Below are 23,212 nucleotides of genomic sequence, written 5' to 3' on the forward strand. Positions count from 1 at the left end.
GTGTGTGTTGGTAAGTCCCTTTTAAGAAACCACGGCCTCAGCTTCAGTCTGGTAATGGAGTGCCCTCCCACACAGGGCAGACCAGACTGCAGGGAAAGGTCACCTGTCAGAGCTAGGGTTAGAGCTTTAGGGTTAGAGACCGCAGGCTGAGCTTCTTTTGCTGCTGCTTCTGCTACTCTATGTGCAGAGAAAAGAACAACTGATCTGCAGTGATGGAGAGGACCAAATAGAAGAAAGGGAAGCCATTTTGATGTCAACACAACCAAAACAGTTTAGCGCTTACGCAATGATCGCAATGAAAAAAGAGCAGCTTTGATGATTGAATTATTATCCTGTATTAACTTACACAGTATTTCAGTACATGCAAGAAGCACGTCACTGAATTAGAGTAGAATAATAAAACTGTCTTACTTTCCCAAAGGTATTATGTAACGTTAATACCATTGATCTAAGAGATCCCTTCCCCCAATAGCAGCTCTGACTAGATGTGCTCCACACGAACCAGCCCCTCCCACCGGCCTCTCTCTCTCCATCTCTGTCTCTCTCCTCCATGTACAGGCAGTGTCCAGGACCCTTAGCCCAGTATCTCTTCAGCACCTCCCTCACAAATCCCTAACAAAAGGCTGCTTTGATGTGAGTAGACCCTGTGTTCCTGTGCCAGGGGAGCCCTTCAATGAGCTCTACAGAATTAACAAAGGCCCACGTGTCCTGGACACTCTGGGTCTGATCTGCCTTATCTCCACTCATTCTCAGGGGAACTAGTGTAGCGATATGCAGGCTAGGCTACATAGAGGAGTAGAGATATGAAGCTGTGGCCAGGACAAGGTCAGCTAGCTGGGTAATGGCCTATACTATAGCATGATGCATGTCAGACAGCTGTGTGCATGTGTGGTCCATTTATGCTCAGGAAGGCCGAACAAACGTATGTATTGTGTTGGAGAAAGGCCAAGAGCCAATAAGAGTATTGTGCTGGCATGTCTGCAGTGCGTGCTGTACACAGCGCCTCAAACTGGCAAATCAGCTCAAGCAGACAATCAGGCATTTTCAAAGAAAACAAATTAGGCATTGCCCACGGGGAGAATTCCTCCCTATATTTAAACATGCACTTACAGTATCTCAAATCAAGAGTGTCTGCCTCTTGAAACACATGTATAATTCAGGAATTTCATGGAGAGTGTTTGTGATTAAACAATACATTTTCACCAGGAGATAGCAACATATAAAAGAGCCCTTGGCACTGTCACACACACATGTACACACACATGCATACACACACGCTAGTGCACCTTGAGACAGTGTAAGTGTAACAGCATTTGTAAGCATAATGTTTTAACATCATGAGATCATTCAACCATATAAACTCTTGTTGCACAAAAACACACAACAGCATTTCTTGCCACATTTAATTTCTAAATATGGGAAGCTAGTAACTCCAACTTTAAGCTTTTAATTAACAAGACCCGCGAGTTATTCTTAGTAACACCTGGTCCACACTTGCAAACATCAAAAAAGTTTAAACTTTTTCTACGTCTTAAAATCCGCATCAGCCAAATAAAATTGAAAAATGTGATAGAATATTTCTTGTTATCTCCTCCCATGGGATAACCTGGCACAGTTAGCCCTATGATAACACAACCAGCTGGCCATGATTATTCCCATAAGAAATTCTTCATCAGCCAACCAAAGATCTTAGACTTCATATCCACCAACCGGTGGCCTCCCGTGTGGCGCAGCAGTCTAAGTCACTGCATCGCAGTGCTACATCGCACATTGCACTACAGACCCGAGTTCAATCCTGAGCTGTATCACAACTGGCCATGGTCGGGAGTCCCATACGGCGGTGCACAATTGGCCCAGTGTCGTCCGTGTTATGGGAGGGTTTGGCTGGGGGAGCTTTACAAGTCGTTGTAAATAAGAATTTGTTCTTAACTGACTTGCCTAGCTAAGTGAAATCTTAAAATAGATCAACTTGGACACCAGAGGGATATTTTCAACCAAAGAATTCAAGGTTTACTATTGTTCCGCTTGCTCTGTAATAAGTTTAGTGTAACAAGTTTAGTGTGACAAATGAATGACGCATCCTTGACTAGGCTACTAGCTACTAACGTTAGTCAAAATTCAAAAAAGCATGTTTTTGCATACAGTTGAAGTATGAAGTTTACATACACTTAGGTTGGTGTCATTAAAACTCGTTTTTCAACCACTCCACAAATTTCTTGTTAACAAACTATAGTTTTGGCAAGTTGGTTAAGACATCTACTTTGTGCATGACACAAGTAATTTCCCCAACAACTGTTTACAGACAGATTATTTCACTTATAATTCACTGTATCACAATTCCAGTGGGTCAGAAGTTTACATACACTAAGTTGACTGGGCCTTTAAACAGCTTGGAAATTTCCAAAAAATTATGTCATGGCTTTAGAAGCTTCTGATAGGCTAATTGACATCATTTGTGGAAGAGTACCTGTGGATGTATTTCAAGGCCTACCTTCAAACTCTGTGCCTCCTTGCTTGACATCATGGGAAAATCAAAAGAAATCAGCCAAGACCGCAGAAAATAAATTGTAGACCTCCACAAGTCTGGTTCATCTTTGGGAGCAATTTCCAAACGCCTGACGGTACCACGTTCATCTGTACAAACAATAGTATGCAAGTATAAACACCATAGGACCACGCAGCCGTCATACCGCTCAGGAAGGAGACGCGTTTTGTCTCCTAGAGATGAACGTACTTCGGTGAGAAAAGTGCAAATCAATTCCACAGTAAGAACATCATAATAACGGTTAAATATGGTGGTGGTAATGTGATGGTCTGGGGATGCTTTGCTGCCTCAGGACCTGGACAACTTGCCATCATTGAAGGAATCATTCATTCTGTTATGTATTACAGAATTCTACAGGAGAATGTTAAGCCATCTGTCTGTGAGCTGAAGCTGAAGCACAGCTGGGTCATGCAGCAAGACAATGATCCAAAACACACAATCAAGTCTACATCAGAATGGCTGAAAAGCAACAAATGCAAAGTTTTGGAATGGCCTAATCAAAGTCCAGACCTAAACCCGATTGAGATGTTTTGACAGGACCTGAAACAAGGAGTTCATGCTTGAAAACACACAAATGTCGCTGAGTTAAGGCAGTTCTGCATGGAAGAGTGGGCCAAAATTCCTCCACAGTGATGTTAGAGACTGATCAACAACCACATGAAACGTTTGCTTGCAGTCATTGCAGTTAAAGGTGGCACAACCAATTATTGAAAGTAAGGGGGCAATTACTTTTTCACAAAGGGGAATTGAGTGTTGCAGAAAAATGAAATAAGTGTCACATTTTTGTGTTATTTGTTCACTCAAGATCCTTTTTTTAATATTAGGTTTTGGTTGAAGTACTGACAACATTCAGGGTGTAATCTGTAAGCGTATGCAGGGTTATAGTATCCCTCTTCTCCTCTGCTCTGCTCTTTATCATTGACCTGTTTCAGGGAAGGGACCGTCTCTGGGGCCAGTGACCTGGTCCTTCCTGCAGCTGGGGCTAGGGCTGGGATTCATGCGATGGGCCACTGCTGACCTACTGGGCCTCCCCCCTCTGCTCCTCTCCCTGTGTGGGCAGGGACATGGTCACGAGTCCACAGCTGGATGCCATGCTGCACACATAAAAGCCTTGCAGTTACTCCTAAGATCTACTGATCATTTAGCTGATAATTTTGCTTCCATCTATTATTAAAACTGGGGTTCAGATTTAATCAGGAGGTAGTACCTTACAAATGTACAGTACAGTAAAACAATACCACAGGAGTGTTCTGGTATTTCACTTTCAAGTAAATTCCATGAGTGAGTACAGACCCAGTAACCTCTTTTTCTCTTTCACTCCATAAACCCTTATCACTCTCTTCATCCTCTGTTCCCTTATCACAGTCCTGTCTACCCTTCCTCTCTTCCATCCCTCTCTTCTCCTCTATTCCTTCTCCTCCCCTCTCTCCCAGACTGACTCTCCAGCCTGACTTGAGCAGAAATTAATTAGGCTGAGAGCAATGTGATTTCCTCCGGATACAGAAACCAAATTAGGCCCAGTTACAGAAGTGCTGACGGAGCCCTTATATCTCATCGTCTGTTTATCATGCACCAGGAAGACAGGGAGGAGGAGAGGAGAAAACTCAAAAAGTGCTTAATCGCATATTGATGTGGTGGAGGACTGGGAGAGGAAGGCAGACCCTGCCCCCGGTTATGCCCAGGGGAAGAGAACAACATCAGTAATGCACTTTACAAAGCACTCTCAAAACAGACAAATAAGCAATAATGACACAGAGCATCTCTTACATAGCATCGGTTTGGTCTGGATGGTCCTTCGTGATTTATTCAGTTGTTTCTCCTTTAATTCTACCTAATGGAGACAGGGCTGAGACAGGGCTGAGACAGGGCTGAGACAGGGCTGAGACAGGGCTGAGACAGGGCTGAGACAGGGCTGAGACAGGGCTAGGGGGTCTAGTGGAGAGCAGAGAAGGGCAGGCTACACACACGGCTGTGTAATCCCTGCCTTGTCCACTGGCTTCCACTCTTTAGAGAGCTAGCTCTGCTCTCCAGTCTGAACAGAGGACAACGTTGGTAATAATCACTTAACACAAGGAGACATGAGTGCCAAAACAAACCCTACTCACTCAGCCAAGGGCAGAGAGAACTGCTGGGCAATTGCATAGTAAAGTACTATTCACAGCCTCATTATCAAACATCTAGTAGTGCAAGTAGAAAGGATCTCTCTTACCATGTATCCCCTTCAGCCATCTTTAGCACATACACAGATCATTTCCTGTCCGAGAGCACAAAACCTTAGATTGTGTTTCTCTGTGCTCTCTAATGCGGAAGTGAATTGAGGAAGTTGAGATGAGGAAGTGGCTTTCTGATGTTGAAATTACAAAAGAAATCACCTGCAAACTGCCTCTCTGTCCTTTACTATAACTGTAAAACTCCCCGAGAAACTCAATGTCCAGATATATGGCAAGTTTTGAGTTGAACATTGTGGTATGATCACAGAGGAAACATTCATAAGAGGAGTGCTCTGTACACTCCAGATAGGCAGAGAATCAAAGGCCTTGTTGGAACACAAACATCTATTCAATTCCACTTTCTTCCTCCTTTAGATGAATGTGTTCGTAGTTCTGAGGTTGTTTTTACTGATACACGTTCTGACATTTATGATTCAGGTACAGAAGATCAAAAGTAAAGGCCAGTTGGAAAGTGAATAGCAGATGAAAACCGTGGAAACCCAATATGAAAAGCAAATGTGACATGCCTAGCCAGACCAGTAGGTGATGCTCTTTACTAGCCTGAAGACAAGCACAAAATTATTCCGCTGCAAATCTGAATCTGTAATGTAGGTGGCACCATGTGCTCTTTTTAAAGGATGGGCCCCTATCTCTTGAAGACCCTAGGATCCATGTGTAAAGGGGTGGTCAGCCAGCCACTGGGATGACAACCCAACTTGGGATGGGGGAGAGGTTTTAGCAGGTGGAATATTAGAGGACAATTAGAGGTTTACTTAGTCACCGCTGCAGTATGCTTAACAGTGCAAATATCATGGTACAGCTATATAAACATTAAATTATCATGGTACTTCTTAATGGTAAGTTTTCAAACATATATTATGGTAAGTATAATCGAAACTTGTATCTCATTATGGTAGGTGGTGAAATAAGTACAGCTAGTTATAAATGTAATGGTTTAACAGATAATAAGAAAATACGATCAGTCCTCAAAAGACGATCAGTCCTCAACTGGCAGCTTCATTAAATAGTACCCGCAAAACACCAGTCTCAACGTCAACAGTGAAGAGACGACTCCGGGATGCTGGCCTTCTAGGCAGAGTTGCAAAGAAAAAGCCATATCTCCGACTGGTCAATAAAAAGAAAAGATTAAGATGGGCTAAAGAACACAGCCACTGGACAGAGGAACTCTGCCTAGAAGGCCAGCATCCCGGAGTCGTCTCTTCACTGTTGAGGTTGAGACTGGTGTTTTGCGCGTACTATTTAATGAAGCTGCCAGTTGAGGACTTGTGAGGCATCTGTTTCTCAAACTAAACACTTTAATGTACTTGTCCTCTTTTTCAGTTGTGCACCTGGGCCTCCCACTCCTATTTCTATTCTGGTTAGAGCCAGTTTGCGCTGTTCTGTGAAGGGAGTAGTACACAGCGTTGTATGAGATCTTCAGTTTCTTGTCAATTTCTCGCATGGAATAGTCTTCATTTCTCAGAACAAGAATAGACTGACGAGTTTCAGAAGAAAGTTATTTGTTACAGGCCATTTTGAGCCTGTAATTGAACCCACATATGCTGATGCTCCAGATACTCAACTAGTCTGAAGAAGGCCAGTTGTATTGCTTCTTTAATCAGAACAACAGTTTTCAGCTGTGCTAACATAATTGCAAAAGGGTTTTCTAATGATCAATTAGCCTTTTAAAATGATCAACTTGGATTAGCTAACACAATGTGCCATTGGAACACAGGAATGATGGTTGCTGATAATGGGCTTCTGTACGCCTATGTAGATATTCCATACAAAATCTGCCGTTTCCAGCAACAATAGTCATTTACAACATTAACAATGTCTACATTGTATTTCTGATCAATTTGATGTTATTTTAAAGGACAGAAAATGTGATTTTCTTTCAAAAATAAGGAAATTTCTAAGTGACCCCAAACTTTTGAACAGTATCATCACCCCTTTAGACAAAGTTTTATGGGAAAGGGACTGGGGGGACGAAATATATTTCTCCCGTAGGCAAAGAAACTTGAAAGGGGTGACGATATTAATTAACAATAATTTTGAACCCAGTGTGCAAACTGTTCGATTGGACCATAAACAGATTTGGCTCATTAATCTATATGGTCCAAATGATCCACACTTCTTTGAAAATATATATAATAATTTATCGATCTTACAGGCAATAGATGACTCAATTAGTTTTGCAGAGATCGGATAAACGGATGATCTCGCATGCAGAGATCTTCTTTGCAGCAATTTGACCATGAAGGCCTGATTCACACAGTCTCCTCTGAACAGTTGATGTTGAGATGTGTCTGTTACTTGAACTCTGTTAAGCATTTATTTGGGCTGCAATTTCTGAGGCTGGAAACTCTAATGAACGTATCTTATGCAGCAGAGGCAACTATGGGTCTTCCTTTCCTGTGGCGGTCCTCATGAGAGCCAGTTTCATCATAGCGCTTGATGGTTTTTGTGACTGCAATTGAAGAAACTTTCAAAGTCCTTCAAATTTTCCTGATTGACTGACCTTCATTTCTTAAAGTAATGATGGACTGTCGTTTCTCTTTGCTTATTTGAGCTGTTCTTGCCATAATATGGACTTGGTCTTTTACCAAATAGGGCTCTCTTCTGTATACCAACCCTACCTTGTCACAACACAACTGATTGGCTCAAACTCATTAAGAAGGAAAGAAATTCCACAAATGTACTTTTAACAAGGCACGCCTGTTAATTGAAATGCATTCCAGGTGACTACCTCATGAAGCTGGTTGAGAGAATGCCAAAAGTGTGCAAAGCTGTCATCAAGGCAAAGGGTGGCTACTTTGAAGAATCTCAAATATAAAATATATTTTGATTTGTTTGGGTACTATGATTCCAAATTTGTTATTTCAAAGTTTTGATGTCTTCACTATTATTCTACAATGTAGAAAATAGTCAAACTAAAGAAAAACCCTTGAATGTGTAGGTGTGTCCAAACTTTTGACTGGTAATGTATATATAAACACAAATTCTTCCGCTGCTCTGTCGTTCGCTACATACTTTAGTCTGAGACTGCCACCATGGAAGTTGTTTGTGGTGACGAGGCGCACGAGGGTCATTGTACAAAACAAAGTCATCACTGATTGGATCGTCCCTAACCAATCAGAATATCAAGCCACTGACGACTTTTCAAACTGTCGCTTTACCTGCCTGTGTTCTGGCTCTGGCCAAACCCATCGGTTTCTGGACCAATCACACCAACCCGAATGCGTTCATTGCAGAGAAGAAACTAACATCCTTGTGCATGGCGTAGCGTTTGGCCGGAGCAAGGAGTCTGGGTAGCCAGGCAAGCTCTACTCCACCTCTGATAATCATGACTACATTACAACAACCATGTTCAGACTAAGCCTGAAATTATCCAGGCGTAAACTAGCTCATTAAACTAACTCCTACCTCCCTCCGAGGCCTCCAACTGCTTTTAAATGCTAGTAAAACTAAGTGCATGCTCTTCAACCGATTGCTGCCTGCACCCTCCTGTCCGACTAGCATCACTACTCCGGACGGTTCTGACTTAGAATATGTGGACAACTACCAATACCTAGGTGTCTGGTTAGACTGTAAACTCGCCTTCCAGACTCAAATTAAGCATCTCCAACCCACAATTAAATCTAAAATCGGCTTCCTATTTCGCAAAACAAAGTCTCCTTCACTCATGCTGCCAAATATACCCTCGTAAAACGGACTATCCTGTTGATCCTTGACTTTGGCGATGTCATTTACAAAATATCCTCCAACACTCTACTCAGCAAACTGGATGCAGTCTATCACAGCGCCATCCGTTTAGTCACCAAAGCCCCATATACTACCCACCACTGCGACCTGTATGCTCTCGTTGGCTGGCCCTCACTACATATTCATCGTCAAACCCACTGGCTCCAGGTCATCAATAAGTCTATGCTAGGTAAAGCCCCGCCTTACCTCAGCTCACTGGTCACCATAGCAACAACCACCCATACGTAGCATGCGCTCCAGCAGGTATATTTCACTGGTCACCCCCAAAGCCAACACTTGCTTTGGCCGCCATTCCTTCCAGTTCTCTGCTGCCAATGACTGGAACTAATTGCAAAAATCACTGAAGCTGGAGTCTTATATCTCCCTCTCTAACTTAAAGCATCAGGTGTTAGAGCAGCTTACCGATCACTGTACCTGTACACAGCCAATCTGTAAATAGTACACCCAACTACCTCATCCCCATATTGTTACTTATCCTCTTGCTCTTTTGCACCCCAGTATCTCTACTTGCATATCATCATCTGCACATCTATCACTCCAGTGTTAATGCTAAATTGTAATTATTTCGCCTCCATGGCATATTTATTGCCTTACCTCCCTGCTCTTCTACATTTGCACACACTCTAAATTGATTTTTCTATTGTGTTATTGACTGTACGTTTGTTTATGTGTAACTCTGTGTTGTTGTTTTTGTCGCGCTGCTTTGCTTTATCTTGGCCAGGTCGCAGTTGTAAATGAGAACTTGTTCTCAACTAGCCTACCTGGATAAATAAAGGTGAAATAAATAAATACAAATTATAAACACCTACATGTTCTCACAAGGTTATTATTTAAACTGCAGTCTTTGTCACTGGTGACAGCTTACAATGTGTATAGATGTGTAATATAGCACCTGCCTACTAGCAGCATGTGTGAAATTCATACAGTGCTGCAGGAGGGAACATGTTATTTGAACATTTACTATGGAGAGAATTACTGCAACATCAGATAAGACGCATGTTTTCTTGTCAGCTATTTCACACCATCAACCCTGAGTGGGTTTCAAAATAAGCACAGAGAACAGAAAGACGCAGTGAGTTTATGAGGTAGTTATAGAGTGTATAAAACAAGTGAGATTTGGGTGTGGGTGTATGAGAAAAAAAACTTGAAATGTTTCTATTCTGCGTGGGTTTCTGTGTTATCTGTCTGCAATGCACTGGTGGGAATATGTGAGGGTGTTCACGTGCCTGTGTCCTCCTGTGTGTGTAGTTGTTAACCACACTCATCCTGTGTGTGTAGAGCCACACGCCTGGGAAATGTTGTTCTCCACCTCAACCCTTTCTCTTTCTCACTCTGTCTCGCTCCATTTTTTCTCTCAGTCGTCTCCCACAGCCTCTCACAGCTCCCTCCCGCCCACTGCGCAGAGGTGAGAAACGAGCACTCCATCCACTCCAGCCCTCTGATTTGATAGGACCCTTAAAAATCACTACAGGGGTTCTCAGCTGTCTCACACACACACACACACACACACACACACACACACACACACACACACACACACACACACACACACACACACACACAATACACTATTGCCTGTTTCACATGTTCAGGTTTCCAGCCTCCACCTGTCCACTCAGTCATGTGCTGCCATGAACTGCCAACATCGCACATTCCCTTACACAGAACTAGGCCTTGTGAAGTCTGCCTGAAGGACAGTATCATTTCAATACATACTGTCTAACTGTGTCTCTCCCCATAAGCTGTGAAAGGGAAATGGAATGAAATGAGATCACCAGAGGGTTCATTTTAGTAAAGAAAACAGGATAGGAACAGCGGTATTGGTTACAGTTCTAGACACTACTTTCCTTTAGTTCCCTTCACTAAATTGCTCTCGGGTCGGATCGCTCTGCTCAAGCTCCCATTTTTCCTTGATCCATTATTCACCTCTCCCCAGTGTATCTCTGCCTCCATGGCAAATGGGTTTCCACAGCTACATGGGAGCACAGCTTTACACACGCACATACACAGGCATACACTTCCACAAGAACACACCTTCACACACACAAACAACAGAACACACATACAGTGTTCAGCATAGAATATAATGACACATAGCTTGCTGTGTGGTAAAAAATTACTGGGTAAAATTAGAGGCATTGAGCAGAAAACAGCTATTTGGAGTCTATTGAGGCAAGTGTAAGCTTGATATCCAGGACAACCATGCTAAGATTCAAATGTAGAGCAGAACAGTTCCCCACACTCCCCAGTGCATATAGAGGAGTAGAGAGAAGAGATGAAACAGGAGAAAGAGCAGAGGAGAGGAGAGGAGAGGAGAGGAGAGGAGAGGAGAGGAGAGGAGAGGAGAGGAGAGGCAGTAGAGCTGTCAATGCACCCAGGACCTGGAGCTCCCACTGCAGAGCCATTGATCACCCAGTTAACAAGAAGTGCAGTAAATCAGCAGACACACAACATAGAGATAGAAAAGAGAGACAAAGAGAGACAAAGAGAGAGAGGGCGAAAGAGAGAAAGAGAACGAGATCGAGAAAAAAAAGGGTGAGAGAGAGAGAAAGAGAGCGAGATAGAGAGAACGAGATAGAGAGAGAGAGACAAAGAGACATAATGTGATGCAACACAACACAATGCACCAGACACATACACTATATGCCAGCAGAGGTATTGTAAAGCTGTACAGCAGACAGGTAGACAGACAGAGCAAAATGGTGTAATTTTTCCTTTTATACCTTTAATTGCTTTCATCTATTGTCATCGAATTTAAAATGCATTCCTAGTGCATTTGTGTTATTCTCATGTTCTGTTTTGCAAATCTGTAGTGGAATGTAATTCAAATGAATGTCATGGTTACCCTGGTGGGATGGCTCCTCTAGCAGTGCCCATGGAAATGCGCTGGGTTCCCGGCCGGTTCAGGTTGTTCTGCCCGTTGATGATGACATGGTGGCCGTGGGAGTGTGCATGGGTGTGGGAGTGGCCATGGGCAAGCGGAAGGGACGGCAGTGCCGGGGAACAAGGGAAGTTGGAACTAGACAGGGGCGACTGCACCTGTTCAGCTTTAGCTTGGCCACTTCCTGCACTTATGTTGTTATGCTGTATGTTGTTGCTCCCGGCACCGGAGGTTGGGGACCAGAGTGTGGTTCCGGCGAAAGTGTTACTCTGCCGTACCACATTAAGCGTGCCTGTGGCCCCTGGAGCTCCTGCGGCCCCTCCGTACAGCTTACGGCGCTGAGAGGCCAGGATGGCGTTGGAGGCGGCCCGCGTGCTGTTGACTAGAATGCACTGCTGGCAGGAGCAGGGTTGGCCGGAGCTGGCGCCCACAGGCCACGACTGGGACTTGGGGATGGAGCCCATGATGAGAGGGTAGGCCAGGTCCATGCGTCGGCGCAGGCGGCGTTTCCTCTGGCTCTGCCGGTTGGTCTGGACCATACTGTTGAAGTCAATGAGGTAGCAGAAACCCAGAGAGGTCAGGTCCAGCCAGGGGTGCTGCTTCTCATAGGCGTTCTGGATGGTCACACAGATCTCCATGTCGTAGGGCGTCCAGGAGCCGCTGTCGTTCTCCCACTCCCACACCACACCCTTCCCCGGGGCTGACGACGGCTCATAGAAGTTCCTGTGGACCGGCCTCATGGTGCCTAGAGGGAGAGAGCGAGAGGATAGGAGGTCAGAGGAAAGATCTACTGTACGTATCCATCATAGATGATTCACTTACCAAGATCTCAAACCACTTTTTGTTTAAATAATCATGAATTTAAATGTATAACTCATTGAATAAATTGGCCAAGCATGCTTCAAAATCAAAAAGTAACCCAGATTCTAATATGTGAAAATGACAGTCATAATTTTCTACATGTCTCTGTGTTGAGGAAGAAGAAGGGGAGGGGGAGACAGAGGTGTAACCCTGCCCTCCTGCTGATGGCCTCACAGCCCCCACCTCCAATATAACACAATTACTGTGGTCACATGGGAAATCAGGACACCTCTCCCCATCCATCTCCTGCCTGCTACGCAGCACACCAGCAAGGGTATCCAGGCTCTACGGCTAGGACCACCACCACCACCCTTCCCCCATTTCATTTAACAGCTAAATGCACACTAACTTGCAGTGGAACACCAGGGTGATAATGGAAGGAAGGACGTGTGTGTGGTGGGGGGAAAGGCTGGCGTAAAAGGCTGTGGCCCCCCAGCCATACAGCACAGCATCACTGGCACCAGAGAATAAAACGCATCAGCAGAATCAGCAGCACTGACCTTGAATCTCTGCCGCAAACTGTGCTAAAGGACTTGGCTTGGCAGCTCATTTCATTTGGAAGGCTGCTGAGAACCTCTGCACACAGACACACAGCCAGCTGCCTCTGTCACTCACCTCCCCAGCCAGTCAGTCATCCATTCCTTCACTCATTCTCCTTGCCTCAGTGGTCTATTGATTGACTTTCAATTTCCTCCACACACACACTCTCTTCACTCTCTCCCTCATGCATTACTTCCCATGCCTGATGTTAGGATAAAACTCACCAATTCACACTCACTCACTCATAGCTACCACTGTTTCATCCATTCAATGAGCTCACTCACTGTATCACTTATTCACTGTTTCACTCCTGACTACCAATTACTCATCCAGCATGTTGATTTACAGTAGTATACCCAGAGCCTCAGGTGGGGATAGAGGATGAGATGGAGTGAACAGCTCTTCTACAGAGTAGGCTTTTATCACTTAGTGTTCTCTCCTGTGGGATACATTAACATGCAACAGACAAACATTCTCTCTTTCTCCCTGTTAGGCAGTGTGTGTGTGTGTGTGTGTGTGTGTGTGTGTGTGTGTGTGTGTGTGTGTGTTCTCACGTCTCAGACCCAATCAATGGATGTGCAGCAGCACCACACTCTCTTGTTAAACGCTGAGTTAACTAACACTAGCCTTATAAATATTTGATGATGTGGAGACTTTTTATCTGCTGGGCATCAATTTAGCTTCACCAAGGAAATATAAACATAGGGCCCTATAAAAATCTGTTTTGTTTTTCAAGGTTTCCTTTCTCCCTGTTTTTTCAGGTTTCCACCCTAAAAAAAATCACACTTTAAAAAAATAAATAGAAAAACAACACATTTGGATGTTCTAAGTCCACAACAATGTTTAAACCACATCAGGAGACCACTTTTGAGGTCTGGGATATTTTGTTATTTTATTTACATTGTTGGGTGTAGTAACCCTTTAATTCCAGCGTGGTTTTTAGCGGGTGTTTTTGTAGCGCACGTGTTGGTAGAGTTTGCTAAACAAATACCAACTGGATTGACGCAAATAATCATGATATAATTCTGCCAGGTAGGCATAGGCTACATTGTAGCTAGTTAACATTTAACTGAGAAGGTTTTCGGTAAAGCCTTTCCATCTACCAGAAGACTTTTCGTTAGCCTCATCGCTAACTGCTACACAAAATGGTAGCTGTTCGCACCGCACATACACAGGTGGGGGATTTGTGTTGCCTCTTCAGAACGTCGCAGGAAATACGAATCACTGATGCATTCTGTTCATGTCTTATGATAAACTTTGGCAAATTAATTCATTTTCAATACATTTAGTTGATTTCCTTACTAAGTTCAATTCATTTTTTTATTTTGTTGAATTCCGTTTTAATGTCTGGACTCTGTCCGCATACCAGAGTTTATAGGGCCCTATAAACATTATCTTCCTTTAAGAGCCAATTAGGCTTTCATAGGCCCTAATGGAAGCTAATGTAGAGAACATACACAAAATTGCTCAAATATATTCTATAAACAGTGACATGCCCAAATGGAGGTTTGATTGGAAATCATGTTACCTGGTTATTACAGCTAATTACTCCAACAGGATATGATGTAGGGCCATGACATTCCCATGAGGGATAATCCCTCACCAGGGGCCAATTTGTGAATACATTACCCCTCCTATTCCAGACCATAAATCATATACCTCACATATAAACCCCAGGATATTATCAAGGCGAGACCCAGATAAAGACACAGGAGGCAGGTGGTTGGAGTCTTACAATATTTAATAATCCAAAGAGGTAGGCAAGAGAATGGTCGTGGACAGGCAAAAAGGTCAAAACCAGATCAGAGTGGCAGACAGGCTCGTGGTCAAGGCAGGCAGAATGGTCAGGCAGGCAGGTACAGAGTCCAGAAACAGGCAAGGGTCAAAACCGGGAGGACTAGAAAAAGGAGAATAGCAAAAAGGAGTAGGGGAAAAACATGCTGGTTGACTTGACTAAACATACAAGACAAACTGGCACAGAGAGACAGGAAACACAGGGATAAATACACTGGGGAAAATAAGCGACACCTGGAGGGGGTGGAGACAATCACAGGAACAGGTGAAACAGATCAGGGCGTGACAGATATAACCTGTCAAAAGATGAAACATAGGAACGTCGAACAGACAAGAGCTAACCATCTAGCTGAGGGACTGTATCTGCTCTACTGTGCGCATTTCTATGCTGTGGTAGTGACTCGGGTTAGATAGGGCCTCAAGGAGAGAGTGAAGGTCAGAACAGTGCAGTAATCACATGGAACCATAACAGGAAGCTCCACTCACATACAGCATGAACAACCTTGCAGCACCTTATATGGCTGTCGGTCTCATGCAGTAATTTACTGTTGTATATATATAATGTCTCCAGCCCAAAGACTGAGGCTGAGTTGTTGATGCTCTCCGTGCGACCCAGCCGACCCTCTATGCTCTTCCTGACAGGAAGCGGCGAGAGAGAGTGGTCACTTCCTGTTGAACCCTATGTGCCTTTGGCACCGGTCTCTCCCTTCCCTCCTAAGTCTCTCCTCCCCTCTCCCCCGTCCCATCCTCCTCCTCATGACATCCTCCAGATGTCCTTACCCAACAAAACAGCGGTCCCATTGGGTGAGGAGACGTGGCTGTGTCATGTATAACTGTGTCAAGCCTCACTGTGGGACTCTAACCCAAGCTCACACACGGAAAGGTGAGTTCAGGGTGAATTAAACTATTAAGACTCGTGGCTTCCTGAAGATCTGTTCCTTCCCTGACAGAGTCTATCATTCCATCACTCTCTTTAATAGGATTGTTTTGGTCTTCAGCTGAAGACAGGTCTGTCTGACTCGCTCCTCACAGGTCTGTCTGACTCGCACCTCACAGGTCTGTCTGACTCGCACCTCACAGGTCTGTCTGACTCGCTCCTCACAGGTCTGTCTGACTCGCTCCTCACAGGTCTGTCTGACTCTCTCATCTCCCGCTGATGCCAGCCCTCCCTTTCCACTCCTGGCTAGTCACCAACTCTGACAAATGTTTCACATTTTCCACCCTGTCACTCATTGGCTACCATCCTGATCTTAGACAACACTCTTGTTGTCCACATTACCCAGAACTCATGCTCTCACTAGTGCTGCATTAGACAGGCTGATGATAAGCCCTGTATGCCTCTAGATACAGGCCCATTATGTATCCTAATAATTGACAAGCTTCTCCAATTCCCCCTGGGCCACCCTGAGCTTATTAAAAATAGCTCCATGAGTTCCTGTAACTACAGAGGGAGAGAGGCCAGTAACAGCTACACTGTGAGGATGCCGAATGCTAGCTAGCTGAGTAGCACTTAATAGGAAGAGGCTAATCATTTTTTTATTACAGATGTAGGATCTTAATTTGAGGCGGTTTGCTACAGCAGGAAAATAATATTGCAGCAACAGGAAATGTGAATTATTATGTGGATTATAATTAATGGACAATTTTGTAGGGGTTGCTAGATTTTCATAATGGAAAATCAAGTCAAAAATGTCTAAGTGGAAATTACAAACGTCAGAAGTCTTTTAAACCTTAAATACTGTACACGATAAGTTCTCCTGCAGCAGTGTAATCAAATTAAGATCCTACATCTGTACAGCAGCCAAACTGACTGGCCAGTGGCGAACACTGTGGTGCTGGGTCAGGTGCACTCTTTTGCTCACTTATATATCATAACATAAGATTCATTATAGCTATACCTTTCCTAAATCAGGGTTTGACATATACAAGCTTTTCTATTTTACTGCTGTGGGATATATTGCCATTTGGTACAGTTCATCGACCTAATTTCTAACTAAATGTTTATTGGGCTGTACCTCAGCTTGCACTTAAATGGATTTATTATCCTGGACACATTCTCTATGCGAATATTGTATATCAGTGAAAGAACAATAAATATTCCATTATGTGCTGCTACGGTATACAGGCAATAAAGTAATTGAGGTATGGTTGATGTTTTCCCTAAAACCCCACTAGCACAGCTTGAATGGAAATATCCCTTTCATCTCCTGAAAAAAGGCCTTCACAAACAATTAACCCGATACAGTTATGAGAGAACACACAGAACTAGGAGGGTGTCGATGACATAAAAATGCGTCCTCGTTGTGAGATAAAACATCTAGGTCAAACAGATCTGTGGTGAAGTGGTGAAAATACAATCTCTATGTACGTACCCATTAGGATTAGGACCCCTGAAACATATGGATGACATGCATACAGCATCAGCAAGCATGTTCACAAAGTAATAAAACATACATCATAGGTACTGTGAGATACTGTACTAGCTTTATACCAGCATGCCACTAACTCATCTGAGATCAGAGAGCTAGGTAATGAGGATGACAGTGTGGTATCAGTAGCTGGCTTGAGAATATTACTGGCTACAACATACTACTCCTTACCATAACTATCCCACCCAAGCTCCCTCAAACTTAATTATCCAGATCACTTTAACAAAGCAAATTTCTATACTGCTGAGCCACTGTACAGTTTTGACATAATAATGCAGAGCTATAATGGACCCGTGGTGCTGGGAAGCAACCTAGAATCCCTACAGCAGCAGCCTCCTCTCTCCAGCCGACGTGATGGATGAACAAAGGACGAAAAGGTACAGGTGGTTGGGAGGAGAGGAAGAGGCTGGCGGGGGAGGGTTGGCGGGGGAGGGTTGGTGATATGCATAGAGCTTCTCTGCTAGAGTGGAATGAAATGAGGATGTCTCACTTTCTCTTACCCAGGCAAGCTTACAATGTGAATACTGCAGCAGAGTAGCCCCCGATGACTCAGTCCTCCTAAGACAGGCTGCCAAACAAGACAAGCTGGGGGGGGGGGGGGGGGGGGGGGGGGGGGGGGAGTAGCAGAGCCCCCTCCCCCCTCATCTCTACCCCCCTGCCTTGGGGAGCTGGCCAGTTACAATGCACTTGTGCAGAGTTTGCAGTTATGGTGGTAACAAAGACGGACCAAAAAAATTGAGTTAGTCTTGAGGTACCTGCCAGATATTGCACTGCAGCAATGCAACAGACCCTGAAACAACCCTGCAGACTGTGTGTGTGTGTGTGTGTGTGTGTGTGTGGGTGTGTCGTGACTGTCCTGTGTCAAGGTGCTTCAGCTCTGTCAAGTGTACTCTCTTTCTACTTTTCTGCCACCCCGTTGAGTGTGTCAAGTTGTCACTTCCACTTCACACAGAGAAAGCCCCTCATCAGGCAGCTGGTCTAGCAGGAGCCTGCATCTTTAGTATGTCACTGGGATGGGACACAGAGCCCCACAAAGCCCCGGGCCTGGGGCGTCACAAAGACTCTCCATAAGACACTGTCCAGACCTGCCACAGAGGATACGGCAAGCAGCCTTCTTGTTAGCAGAGCAAGTGGATGGTGGCAGTACTGTACTGTGTTAAGGCGGGTGGTGGCAGTACTGTACTGTGTTAAGGGGGGTGGTGGCAGTACTGTACTGTGTTAAGGCGGGTGGTGGGTGGTGGCAGGTGGGGAAGTGAGTGCATGTGTCTGAGCCATCTGGAGACACAGTGGATTGCTGGAGCTCAGAGGCCTCTCCTCTCTATCTCTGACAGGTGACCTTACATGTGAGAAGACCACAGGAGGCTGCTGATGGTAGGATGGATTATGATTATGCCTGGAATGAGGTGAATGGAGTGTAAACCATGTGTTTGATACCATTCCTTTACTCCATTCCAGCCATTACTATGAGCCAGTCCTCCCCAGTTAAGGTGCCACCAACCACCTGTGGAGCAGACAGCCTCTCACTCCACTCACTACAAGAGAGAGTGACAAGCACACGCAACCCCTCCACCACACCCCTGCCTGCTCCAAGCAGTATTTATCTATGTGACAGGATGATATTTCATGTCAGCCATCAGCCAGTTAACAAGCGTGTAAGGCAGTTAAAATGGTTCGCTAACTCAGCAGAAAGCCAATTGAGAGGCATACTAGTCTTTGGGGCCATTGAGGGATGTTTGCACAGGTCCTTCTCGACCTCAAGAAGAGCTGTACTGGCTACATAGAAACGCAAATAAAACACAAACTAATGGTTATGAGTCATTGGATATGACAATGCAATCCCAGTGCAATCCTTCTGACCCTAGACACTCATAGCTGGATTTAATCAAGCCCCAGTGAGTCGATTCAATTGCTATGTACTGCATATCAAATAATACAACTCATGGAGTATCATTCTCACAATCCACTCTTGGCAAATATAGAAGAGGAACAGATATACAGCGACAAGGAAAAGTATGTGAACCCTTTGGAATTACCTGGATTTCTGCATGAATTGGTCATCAAATTTGATCTGAAGTCCCAACAATAGACAAACATAGTCTGCTTAAACTAATAACACACAAATTATTGTATTTTTCTTGTCTATCATTTAGAACCCCTAGGCTAACGACTTCTCCAAAAGCTCATTGGAATCAGGAGTCCGCTAACCTGGAGTCCAATCGATGAGACGAGGTTGGAGATGTTGGTTAGTGCTGCCTTGCTCTATAAAAAAAAAAACTCACAAAATTTGAGTTTGCTATTCACAAGACGCATTTCCTGATGTGAAGTATCTCTAAAAGCCTTGAAGTTCATCAGTCCACGGTAAGATAAATGGAGAAAGTTCAGCACTGTTGCTACTCTCCCTAGGAGTGACCGTCCTGCAAAGATGACTGCAAGAGCACAGCGCAGAATGCTCAATGAGGTTAAGAAGAATCCTGTGTGTGTCAGCAAAAGTGTCAGCTAAAGAACATGATAACATATCTGTTGACGAGTCTACGATACGTAAAACACAAAACAAGAATGATGTTCATAGGAGGACACCACGGAAGAAGCCACTGCTGTCCAAAAAAACATAGCTGCACGTCTGAAGTTTGCAAAAGTGCACCTGGCTGTTCCACAGCGCTACTGGCAAAATATTCTGTGGACAGATGAAACTACAGTTGAGTTGTTTGGAAGGAACACACAACACCATGTGTGGAGAAAAAAAGGCACAGCACTCCAAAATCAAAACCTCATCCCAACTGTAAAGTATGGTGGAGGGAGCATCATGGTTTGGGGCTGTTTTGCTGCCTCAGCAAGCTGTCCAGGCCCTATCATCAATAGAAAAATTAATTCCCAAGTTTATCAAGACCTTTTGCAGGAGAATATTAGGCCATCTGTCCGCCAATTGAAGCTCAACAGAAGTTGGGTGATGCAACAGGACAACGACCCAAAACACAGAAGTAAATCAACAACAGAATGGCTTCAACAGAAGAAAATACGTCTTCTGGAGTGGCCCAGTCAGAGTCCTGACCTCAATCCGATTGAGATGCTGTGGCATGACCTCAAGAGAGCAGTTCACACCAGACATCCCAAGAATATTGCTGAACTGAAACAGTTTTGTAAAGAGGAATGGTCCAAAATTCCTCCTGACCGTTGTGCAGGTCTGATCCGCAACAACAGAAAACGTTTGGTTGAGATTATTGCTGCCAAAGGAGGGTCAACCAGTTATTAAATCAAAGGGTTCACATACTTTTCCCACCCTGCACTGTGAATGTTTACACAAAGACATGAACGTATAATTGTTTGTGTGTTATTAGTTTAAGCAGACTTTGTCTATTGTTGTGACCTAAATGAAGATTAGATCAAATTTATGACCAATATATGCAGAAATCCAGGTATTTCCAAAGGGTTCACATACTTTTTATTGCCACTGTAGCTGGTGTGGATATGGTGTCCTTTAGCCTCCTGTAGGATGATGATGCCTTGGTTGAGTAGACAGGCTAGTATCCCCTGTGCTGCTGAGACAGGGTTTTTTTAATCCTCTGGTCTACCCAGCCAGCTGCCAGACAGGCTCAGTGTCTGGCCTTATCTGTGAAGACTCTACATAAAAGCAAGGTGTCACTTTGATTCCCTGTCTGTGCTGGTCAGCTTTGATCAGCTCTAACACGTCCAGGTAGTCAGATGTGGTGTGATGCAGCAGGTCAGCAGGCAGGCCACACTGTTCACTCTGCAGACAGATAGAGACAGAGTCGCTCCGATTTACTGCTGGAACAACATGGCTGAAGAGAAAGATTCTAATGTGCTCTTCTATGAACTTTGCAACCTACATCAACTGGAAATGTCTTGACACTGCAGCCTGTTACAAACAAATTGATGTTGTCTTTAAAAAAAAGACAAATGTTTAAATGATTCCATCTTGTTCAGATCTGGTGAATGTTACAATTATTCCACGTTGTTCCAATCTGATTGACTAATGAGTAAATTAGACTATTTTGATACAAAAAAGGTATCTGTCCTGAATGAACTGTCTCTTCTGAGCCAGCAGGGTGTTTAGAGAAACAGGACAAGCTCAACCAGGTCTCCTGAGAATGGGAGAATGTACTTGTTGAGGCTAAAAGTCATATTCAGGCTCTAAATCAGGATCGTGTCTTCTCTAGGAAGGTGTAGGAGGTCTAAGAGACTTCACCCCGCTTTAGCCAGAAGTCCATAGGGCTTCATCAAAGGGTAAAGCAGCGTAACAGTGTTACCTAGAGATGGGGTCAGAGCTTTTGGAGAAACTCATTTCATAAATCCAAAACCGCCCAACAAGCAGCTCAGCACTTTTTTCAAAGTCAGCCTTTCTCTCTCGGGTGGGTCAGCCTAGTGGTACAGTGTGGAGCGTGAGGACTGAAAACCAACTGAAATATTATGAAATATCAATGGCTGGTGCTATAGGAGATTCCCGAGTATGGGATAACTGTCTTCTGTCTGTTATAGCCTTTAGCCTACACTTGTAACGGCAGCCTTCCTCCTCTTCACGAGAAGAGAAGGTGTAGCAAGGATTGGACCAACACGCAGCGTAGCCAGTGCTCAACATGTTAAATTACGACGAATAAATGTGAACACTTACAAAACAAAATAACAAATGTGGCAAACCGATACAGCCCTATCTGGTGCAGCGAAAACACAGAGACAGGAAACAACCAGCCACAATCCCCAACACAAAACAAGCCACCTATATATGATTCCCAATCAGAGACAACACAAAACATCTGCCTCTGATTGAGAACCATATTAGGCCAAACATAGAAACGGACAAACAAGACACACAACATAGAATGCCCACCCAGCTCACGTCCTGACCAACACTAAAACAAGCAAAACACATAAGAACTATGGTCAGAACGTGACAACACTGGTGTGAAGTGTAAGTATTGTATTTTCAGTACAGTACCGTAAATGTATCATTACATATAGCTAGTATACTCTGAATAGCTGGGGAGGATGCTTATAATTTCTAAAATAAAGTAACTGTTCCATATATAATATATATAATTCTGAGGGGAAAAAGTTTCTAGGTCATTCTTATGCAGATAATTTGTTCTAGAAGCTATATTGATTTATACTGAGCATTAAAAACATTAAGACCACCTGCTCTTTCCATGACATAGACTGACCAAGTGAAAGCTACAGTATGATATCTTATTAAATCCACTTCAAATCAGTGTAGATGAAGGGGAGGAGACAGGTTAAAGAAGGATGTTTAAGCCTTGAGACAGTTGAGACATGGATTGTGTATGTGTGCCCTTCAGACGGTGAATAAGGCAAGACAAAAGATTTAAGTGCCTTTGAACGGGGCATGGTAGTAGGTGCCGGGCACACCGGTTTGTGTCAAGAACCGCAACGCTACTGGGTTTTTCACACTCAACAGTTTCCCGTGTGTATCAAGAATGGTCCACCACCCAAAGGACATCCAGCTAACTTGACACAACTGTGGGGAGCATTGGAGTCAACATGGGCCAGCATCTCTGTGGAACGCTTTCGACACTTTGTAGAATGTGGGGGGTGCAACTCAATATTAGGAAGGTGATCCTACTGTTTGGTATACTCAGTGTATATTACATGAGATGCAAGACAAAGTCCCCAAGGGAATACAATGAAGTAGAACTAAAGTATGTGTATGCATTTGATCAAATTATTTAAATAATTGTATTATTCATCATATGGAAATGAACATGGTAATGTTCCATCTAACAGATTGAGCTGCAATGTGTGATCTTTGCTTTGCTTCAGATCTATCGTCTGTTCAGGCGTCCATATTAACTGGGAAACCATCTGCAGTGAAAACCCACACACATTTCAACCAGAGACAATACATCTCTCTGCTGTGACTCCCACTCCCTTTCACATTGACTAATGTCTCACAGACTGATAGCCAGTGTGAGGGACAGACAGGTCCCTCGGCTATTTCTGTGCCTGAAGACAATTCACCTTGAGCCAATGGTGACAAACCCCCTGAGAGTGTGTTTGCTGTCATTATTAATGAGACATCTGGAAAGTGCTGCATTCAAGATCGACAGCACAGTGCTCCATGTGCCATGAACACCTGGCCAATATTATTCACCTCACAGGCTGCGGCAGGATGTTTCTCCTGCTGGCCAGTCATAGGACTTGGAGTGGAACCAAGAAT

General features: G+C 44.1%; 1 protein-coding gene across 1 annotated transcript in view; it reads right to left on the reverse strand.

Moving 5' to 3' along the window:
• LOC111957975 (E3 ubiquitin-protein ligase DTX1-like) overlaps positions 1–23,212 on the reverse strand; it is a 58,149-nt gene that overhangs the window by 6,287 nt on the left and 28,650 nt on the right. Inside the window, 1 exon segment of the mRNA XM_023979116.2 lies at positions 11,366–12,146. Within this exon segment, the coding sequence (XP_023834884.1) occupies positions 11,366–12,146 (781 nt within the window).

The sequence above is a fragment of the Salvelinus sp. IW2-2015 genome, linkage group LG33 (genome assembly GCF_002910315.2).
Source record: "Salvelinus sp. IW2-2015 linkage group LG33, ASM291031v2, whole genome shotgun sequence".
In the NCBI taxonomy this organism is placed as follows: Eukaryota; Metazoa; Chordata; class Actinopteri; order Salmoniformes; family Salmonidae; genus Salvelinus; species Salvelinus sp. IW2-2015.